The 9430-nt window shown below is 45.9% G+C and overlaps 1 protein-coding gene across 1 annotated transcript in view; it reads right to left on the reverse strand.

Moving 5' to 3' along the window:
• The window catches only part of LOC137422630 (R-spondin-2-like), a 44323-nt gene extending 42352 nt beyond the window's left edge, over nucleotides 1-1971 (reverse strand). The window contains exon 1 of the mRNA XM_068109345.2: nucleotides 1448-1971. Coding sequence (XP_067965446.1) covers nucleotides 1448-1547 — 100 coding nt within the window. The 5' untranslated portion in view covers nucleotides 1548-1971. The remainder of the gene's footprint in view (nucleotides 1-1447) is intronic.
• Between the last annotated feature and the right edge of the window lie 7459 nt (nucleotides 1972-9430).

Here is a 9430-nt window from a genome sequence, read left to right on the forward strand (position 1 = left end):
ATGCGATACCCAACTGAACATCTACCCGAGAGACGGGAAACTTTGTAATCCAAAGCCCTTCCTGCGAAGCACCAATCTGCCAGTTTACAAGTTGACAATCGGACCCAGACTAGACAGATCGGAAGCATACCTCTGCATCATGTACCTCTGCATCATGTACCTCTGCGTCAGACCTGCCAGACATTCCAATTTAAAACCACCGTCCTGGCGTCTTCCTTTAGGGGACTACGTGGTGTAATCAATTATTCAATACTCTGAACGCTGGAGGCTTAAACAGTAAATTTACAAACCCCGCTTGCATTGGTTAATTGCACACATTTTTGTTAAAAATTGTGTCCATGATATTTGTTTTATTGTGCTGAATACGTTCTCTCAATGAATTGTCTTTCAAATGAGTTCCACGCCGTTGCGAGATGAAGCAGACTGTAACTACGTTATATATGTATACCTCTGTCTGTTGTGAGGCTCTGCCTGAGGGCAGGTTTAGTGTTTTGTCAAATCAGGCGTATGGCAGGGATTACACCGGTTGGGATTTTCTTCGCCTTCTCAGCGACAGTCAGTGGTAGAGATTTGCAATTTGTTCTGGTGCCAGTGATAACTCGCATACTCTTTGGGAAAGACACGGTGGCATATTTAACGTTCGCCAGATAATGCTGGTAGACCGGACAACCAGGTTAACGTCCGTCCGAGGGACGGCACATTTTGTGATGCTGCACCCAGCCTGTGAAGCACCAATCCGATAGTTTATAGTCGGGTCAAGACTTGAACACATGTGAGACAGCTTGTCAGGACGCATGTCCACACACTGGTGGTGAAATGTTGAGAATACACATATTCACATAGAACAAAGGCAAAAGAGGGGTGGAAAAGAAAAAGGCTATAAAAACATAAACAGTGATCAAACAAAAAGAACAAGCTTTGCCTTTTGAAATACAAACACCATAAGCTGCTTGACAGGAACTTCTACGTTGTTAGCGATGCTCTTTCAACGCCCTTTCACCTTGCATGGTGCAACGGCTCTTACAAATCATTAAGAATATCAACTTCATCACCTTCAACCATCTCAGTAAATTTCCATTTGAAGAAACCTGACGATGTGATCACTTGTATTTCGATTACACAAAGTTCAGGAGCACATGTGAGACAAAGTTGTAAAATTGGTTGTTATCAGTGTAATGATAAGCTGTGCAGCTTCAACTGCACGCAGAAATGAGGCAGAGTTTCTCGTTTCCTTTTTTCCCAAGTTGATATTGGGGCAGAAAGCAGCAAAAGGTCTTGTTCATGATCCAGATTTGATGTAATTGTTATGTCAATTGGTTAATTAACTACACCTTACCCGACCCCATAGAATATCGCGTGGAGTGGGTGATTTAGCAAATTTTGTCCTTGAGTCCGCGTCCAACAATGATATGCACAATATGCACTCTCACTCATTCTCAATACTCACAGCGTTTCTGCCTGTGTTCCATCACTCCGTATCCTTCAATGGCGTCAAACTGGAAGCAATCACAGGTGACCAGCAAGAATGGTATCACATGGAAATGCATTGTACCTTCTTTGTCATTCAAACTTGCAGATGTGAAGGCGGTTGACCCAAAATGGTCTTTAAATCGCTGCGAGGATGCCTAGTGGTCAAAGTCATCTGAGAGCGTCAGAATCATCAGTCAGACCACCTCCATTGCTTGAGGCATTTCAACAATCAGGCTTGTTCTTCACAAAGAACACTATTCGAGAGAACGATGTCCTCGAAAAACAGTTACCGGAGCAGAAGGACCAAATGAGGGGAGTTTCCGTAGTCCTACGCCTTCAAGTTCTTGTTGCTGAAGTCCAGTGTTCATGGTATGTCTGTTGAGTGATCTCGTTGCTCTCCTCAGATGCTCCTTGATCAGTGGCAACATGCAGACTGGCGTAGCCGCGCCACCCTACGACCCCGTGACAACCTCTCTGTGTAACGTTGTCCGTCACAGCCGTGCGTGCAGCTGAGGTGCGTTTCTAGTCGATGCGAAGGCAGGGAGGGTATAGCGGAGGAAAGGAGGAGGGAGAGGGGGGGGCGCAGAGGCATGACAGGGAAGGTGGGCAGTACGCTAGGACCGGACCCAGACCGTGTAAAACCCGTGCCCTGAAGAGTGAGTGATGCTCTCACTGTTAACTTTTCATCCACCAGCAGCAAATGTGAGCAGATCTCACCATTTTATGCTAAATTTCAGATTTCTAAATATAAACAAAAATTATTTCTTACTAATTCTATGTACCATAGCGGTTGAAAATGACAAAAAGTTGGCATTTATTGAACTATTGTGAGATGCACTTTTATGGAACTTTTTGAAATGCATGTATATACAGTACTAGCTGACTCGGTGGCATGGCATAATGGTTAGAGTGTCTGCTCTGAATCTGGGAGGAGAGTGGGTTAAACCTGGCCGAGTCATACCAAAGACGTACATGCTGCTTCCTCTCTTGACACTCAAGTATTTAAGTGGATAGAGCATGGACAAAACAATGCTGGGAAGGCAATGGCAAACCACCCAGTATAACCCTTTCCAAGAGACTCCTTCAGTAGCACGAATGCTCAGAAAAGAGTCTGGTACATAAAATTAAATCAATATATTGTTGTGGAGCTACGCCGGCCAAACTGCTCGGGATGCTCCGAGCTGGATGAAGGGCCTATTTGTCCCGATACTGAGCTCAATTTGGAATGCCCACAGCCAATCAGGCATTGCGCCGGACTCCTCTCCACACTGAGGTTCCCATTCAAAATGGAGATATGAGCAGTCACCTCTGTTTAGCAGGAGAGTGAATTTGATATGCGGTACACGCTCAACCCAAATATACCAAAATATGACTGATAACAAAATGGGCTATTCTCTCAGCAATTGATAGCTCTCCAAACATATGCACAGAGACTGAGTAAATTTCAAATATGTATTAAAACAGGGAGGGAAGAGAAAAGGAGTACAGACAATTATAAGAGAGTAACAAGTGTAATAATTGCAATATGTGCCCTGGGGAACCTTACTAATCTAACTTAAGCCCTCAAGCCATACAGCGGAAGATTACAATAGAGAATGTGACGTGAAAAAGGAATACTGTGTGGCAGTCTGTTTGGGTGCCACAAGTCCACAACGGTTTTCTACTCCAGGAGGTGGACCAAAATGGGAGTTGCAGGAGGCGGGTAGGAAACGGTAGTTGGTGATAAGGCGCTGGGCAGGAGGGGAGAGGATGGAGCGATGATTGAAAGATGCCTGCGCATTTTCCTCGTCTGAACACTCTTCGGTCCACTCACAATCTCCCTGCTTCTCTTCTCTTTGTCTGAGAGCCCTCCAGCCTTTTTATTAACTCCGCTCATGCCCCGTCCCATGACGTCACTACGGCCCCATGCACTTTGCGTTAATTGGCTATTCAGGCATCACTCAAGCAAAAACCACAACCCTAGGCTTCTCGGCTTGTCTCAAATCTTCCACATCCTCCAAGAGCTTGTCTGAACTCGTGCTCTGGCCTGCATACAAGGCTGTTATCTTTCAAGATAACATAAAAGAGACATTGCAGCAGATTAAACAATTAAAGAGGGTTAGGGAAAAGCAGTTGGAGACACAATCATTGTGAGGGGAGATGACTTGCTATCTAAATTATTATAGACACACATTGTTATTACAGCTCATTTCAAAACACTTTATGCTAAAACATGAGTTAGGGGAAAAAACTACTCTAGTCTATGCATTCTTAGCCCCTAGAAAACATTTCCACAAGAATATACATATTTATAAATAAAGTAATGACTTGCGGTTGGGATTAAAATCAAATGAATCCATCTTGAGTTCTCCAACCTTTAATGAGCAAATAAACAACTGCTCGACATTTCGATCAGCAACATGGATAAACGTGCATCCACTGACCTTTTTCATGAGTAAAGCAAAACAACTCTATACCCTCCCTTATATAAGGGGAAAAGGGGGTGGGGACACTGAACCACCAGTCAATGCCATTCTGGGACAACTCGTGCCATTCAAATTTAAACCGTAAATCAAAACCAAAACCGTTGAACCAACTGAAACCACACCTTGGGATGTTACATCAAAACAACCGTTAAATCACACGTTGAAGCAAACACAACGTAGCATAGTTCAAATAAATTGATGAAAAATAAACCACTTACCACTAGCTTTTGGCCCTCTCATGCAGAAACGTACCAGAGAAACTGCATCACCAAGCATATAAATTATTACCTCGGTTGCTGTCACTTGGGTATATATTCTTACCTTAGGTTTGCGATGTATCCGTTTAGCTTAATTTGTTTACGTTATCACCATCACTTGAAGCAATTAATCATGTTGTTTATTTTTCATCGATTTATTTGAATTATGCTACGTTTTGTTTGATTCAACGTGTGATTGTGATTGTGATTGTGAACTTCAACGTGCCCACAGAATCTTGTTTCTCACAGTCTGAGAGTCCTTTAGGTGTTTTTTGCAAACTCCAAGCGGGCTTTCATGTGCCTTTCACTGAGGAGAGGCTTCCGTCTGGCCACTCTGCCATAAAGCCCATATCGGTGGAGTGTTGCAGTGATGGATGGTCCTTCTGGAAGTTTCTCCGATCTCCACACTGGATCTCTGGAGCTCAGCCAAAGTGACCATCGGGTTCTTGGTCACCTCTATTACCAAGGCCCTTCTCCCCCGATTGCTCAGTTTGGCCGGGCGGCCAGCTCTAGGAAGAGTCCTGGTTGTTCCAAACTTCTTCCATTTAATAATTATGGAGGCCACTGTGCTCTTGGGAACCTTCAATGCAGCAGAATTTTTTATTTGTAGGCTTCCCCAGATCTGTGCCTCGACACAATCCTGTCTCTGAGCTCTGCAGGCAGTTCCATCGACCTCAAGGCTTGGTTTTTGCTCTGATATGCATTGTCAGCTATGAGACCTTATATAGACAGGTGTGTGCCTTTCCAAATCATGTCCAATCAATTGAATTTACCACAGGTGGACTCCAATCAAGGGGTAGAAACATCTCAAAGATGATCAAGAGAAATGGGAGGCACCTAAGCTAAATTTCAAGTGTCAAAGCAAAGGGTCTGAATACTTATGCAAATGTGATATTTCAGTTTTTTCTTTTTAATAAATTTGCAAAACTTTCTAAAATCCTGTTTTCTCTTTGTCATTATGGGGTATTGAGTGTAGATTGATGAGGGAAAAAATGAATTTAAACGATTTCAGCATAAGGCTGCAACATAACAAAATGTGAAAAAAGTGAAGGGGTCTGAATACTTTCTGAATTTTTTTTTTTTTTTTTTGGATACAGAATCGAGGCTCGTGAAAGAGCTAACATTTATCACACAAACAAATCAAACAGACAAACAAAATATATAAAAAGAGGGAGCGGTAGACAAGATGGGGAGAGAAGGGGAAGCACACAAACACAACATTTGAGAGCAGGGACATCGGGAGATGTGTGGGAGGGAGAGGGCTTGAGGGGAGGAGGCGTGGGAAGGGGGGGGGGGGGGGGAGGGAGAAGTATAAAATACAAGGACACCAAGGACTTCCAGGAAAGAAGTTGGTATTTCAAAAAAGTGGATTTGGGGTGAAATTAGCGGGGGTAGAAAAGATCAAGGTTTTGGATAGGGGAAGATAAGAGATGGTGGTGAACAGCTGTTTTAAAGACCTGGAGGGAGGAGTGGGATTGAAGAGAGTGAGGGAGGTTGTTCCAGAGGCGGGAGAAAAGAGGAATGAAGGAGTGAAGGTGAGCAGAGTCTTGATTTTGGCAGTTTAACCATAAGAGGGTTGCAGGCAGATCTTGTGCGACCTGTAGGAATATTTGGGGGACAGAGCCCAGAGAGAGCTGGGGGGGGGGGCAAGGCCGGAGAGGAGTCGGTAGAAGACTGAAAGACCACCAACCTGCCTGCGGTGAGTGAGTGAAAGGCCCTTGGAGTTAGCTTCATCGCGGGAGATTCCAATGATTCTGAACGCTTTGGTTTCGACAGCGTGAAGACGAGCTAGGTGTGAGGCAGGAGCACCAGCCCAGAGGGGAGAGCAGTATTCCATTGAGCTGCAGATGAAAGCCTTGTATGTGGTGAGGAGCTCAGGTGTGCCAAGGAAGGCCTTCGCACGACGGAGGATGCCCAGTCGGCGACTGAATTTTGAGGCCAGATTTGAAATGTGGTTTTCCCAGGAAAGATCATGGCAGGTAGTGAGACCCAAAAGCTTGAGTGACAGAACTTCTTGGAGAGGATTATTCAGAAAGTGGATGGGAGGGTTGTCCAGTCGGTCTTTTCGGAGAGACATCGTAAGAGTGTGAGATTTGTCAGGATTGAAAGACATGTTCCACTTGTTTGCCCAGTCTGTGATTTTGTCCAGGTCTGCAGAGAATGAGGAGGCTGCAGACTGCTGATCTGAGGGATGAGGAATGGAGCGACAGAGAGTAGAGTCATCAGCAAAGAGATAGAGAGGATTTTCAAGAGAGTCAGAGAGGTCATTGATGAAGACCAGAAAAAACACATGGCCCAGAACACTGCCTTGGGGAACTCCAGCCTGAACAGGAAGAGGAGATGAGAGAAACCCATTCAGGGCCACACGTTAACTACGACAAGAGAGGAAGTCTGCCAGCCATGCGTGGAGATTTACATGGATACCAAAGGAGGAGAGTTTGGTGAGTAGAGCGGGGTGCCAGACCGTATCGAAGGCACGTGATATGTCAAGGGAGACAGCTCTAATTTCCTGTTTGGCATTGAGGACCTCCATCCATTGTTGAGAAAGCAGAAGCAGCATGTCCAGAGTAGAGTAACCAGGTCTGAAAACAAATTGATGATCAGAGATCACGCCATTGGAGAAGAGGAAAGATTTCATATCCGAGGCAATGATGGATTCCATGACTTTGCTGATAATTGGGAGAAGGCTGATTGGTCTGTAGTTGCTAGGATCTGTTTTTGCACATTTTTTGTGCAAAGCGGTGATGTTGGCTGATTTCCAAGCAGATGGCAGATGACCTTGAGCAAAAGAGAGGGTGAAGAGAACAGAGAGAGCGAGTGAAAGAGCGGAAGAACAGGATTTTCGGATCCGTGGGCTGATCCCGTCAGGTCCAGTTGCAGAATCAGAGTCGAGGGTTGACAGAGACTTTTCCACATTGTCAGGAGGAAAGGACACAGAGTCCAGAAGCAACTGGGTATGGTGGGTACAGAGAGGGATGGGTTTGGGACACAAGATTTAGAGGCAAACACAGAGTTGACGCATTCAGCTTTTTCATGTGCGGAGTCAGCTGTGTAGCCGTTTGAGGTGAGGGAGGAGATGGAGGGGGAACAAACACCAGAAACAGATTTGACCAGATGCCACCAGGATTTGGAAGAGGGAGACAGATAAGAGAGTTCGGTCTTGAGAATGGAGAGATATTGTTTCCTGGCTCTCCTGAGGGTGGACACACACTTGTTTCGGGCTTTGTGAAAGGAAATGAGATTTCCTTCCGTTGGATTTGCTTTCCAGGAGACGAAGGCAAGTTGTTTCAGGGCAACAGCCTCACCACAAGATTCCGTGTACCATGGACGGGAGGAAGGGTATGACAACTGAAGACGAGATGGGTTAAATCTGTGCTTGAGAGAGAGCAATTTACTTTGGAAGAATTCTCAGGATGAGTTGATGTCAGAGGCGGTAGAGATGGGAGACCAGTCCAGATGATTGTTGGCTGCTTGAAGACCGTGCCAGTTGGCTTGAGTGAAATGCCAGACTCGTCGACACTGAGGAGGCTCTCTGAGAATGGTCAGAGAGATGTCTACTTTAACAAGCACATGATCAGATGAGCCGATTGGAGCAGAAGAAGAGCACCAGACATTTTCAGGGAAGTTAGTCATAACTAAGTCCAGAAGAGAAGATGCTCCGTTGACTGAGATCTGGGTCGGGAAATTGACAGATTGTGTCTGTCCCAGTGAGTCGCAGAAGTCCTTTGCTGAGGAGCCATGGCTGGTGAGAGAGGTATCCACACCCAGCCAACTGGTATTGTGACAATTGAAATCACCACATATGAGGAAGAGAGAGAGTTGGGATGGGTCGATAGAAGTTGGTCCATATTATCAGACAGCGAGATGTAGATGGAGTCATCACTGTTTGGTGGATGGTACAACACACATATGAACAAAAGGTGGGAGCGAAGGGGAAGCCGTTGCCAGAGGTATTCCTGGGGGTGAGGTGGAGAGAGGGCAGTGCAGGGCGAGTGAGGAAGAGAGTTTTTTTAAATAAAGATAGCAACCCCACCTCCAGGACGAGGCTCATGTCTATCATACTGGAGGAGGGAGTAACCGGGGAGAGATACCAAGGAATCAGAGACATCATGAAGGAGGAAAGTTTCTGTTAAGCAGATCACATCTGGTTTGTCAGAAGCAACCTGTATGGAGAGATCAGTCAAGTTTGAGCGAAGGCCCCGGATGTTTGAGGTCCATACCGTTAATGAAGAGGAAGGGGGAGCATCGGATACAGAACAGGTGGGGGGGGGGGGGTAGGGTAAGATGTGGAAGAGGAGGAAGTGGTAGGGAGAGCTGTTGAAGGTGTGTCAGAGATTTCAGAATAGCTTGGAGGAAGTGAAGAATGGGGCGGACAAAAGGTTTGATGGTGATTGGGTGAGGCACAGTGAGGTGTTATTTGAGGAGGGGAAGAGCGAGGCAGAAAGTTGGGGGAGATGAAGGTGAAAGTTGGAAGGGGGAAGAAGCTGGGAGGATGCTTTGAGGAGGAGGGGTGAGAGGGGAGTCTAGGAGGGGAGGAGCGAGGGAGAGTCTCGGAGGGGAGGGGTGTGGGGGGGGGAGTTTAGGAGGGAAGGGGCAAGGGGGGAGATTTGAAAGGGATGGGTGGTGGGAAGGGTTTGGAGGGGAGGGGCAAGGGGGAAGATTTGAAAGGGATGGGTGATGGGGAATATTTGGAGGGGAGGGGCAAGGGGGAAGATTTGAAAGAGATGGGTAATGGGGATGATTTTGAGGGGAGGGGCAAGGGGGTAGATTTGGAGGGGAGGGGTGATGGGGAAGTTTTGGAGGCGAGGGGTGATGGGGAAGATTTGGAGGGGAGGGGTGATGGGGAAGATTTGGAGGGGAGGGGTGAGATTGGATTTTAGAAAGTGTACGATCAATGGGAAACGAACATTTATTGCAAAATGAGTTTCTTGTGACCTTCGAGTCAAAAATACGTTTGAGGACGCTGGAGGGGGGGGTGGAGTGCAGGAGAGTTTCGGGAATGTAGAAAAGAGGAACTGTAAGAGATGAAAAATTTTTTTGGAATGAATAGATTTGGTGAGCAAGTCGAAAGCATCCTTTTATAGAAGAAGAAGAAAAAGGTGTTATAATATATGACAAAATACAGTTCTTCAGGGGAAAGTTTGAACATTTTTAAATTGAGCAGTGAAAACTATCTGGGGAAATGGAAAATGGAAATGGGGGTGAAACATGTGATCGAAGAACGAACGAACAAATAAG

This window comes from Myxine glutinosa, chromosome 2, assembly GCF_964187855.1.
Source record: "Myxine glutinosa chromosome 2, kmMyxGlut1.1, whole genome shotgun sequence".
Classification (NCBI taxonomy): domain Eukaryota; kingdom Metazoa; phylum Chordata; class Myxini; order Myxiniformes; family Myxinidae; genus Myxine; species Myxine glutinosa.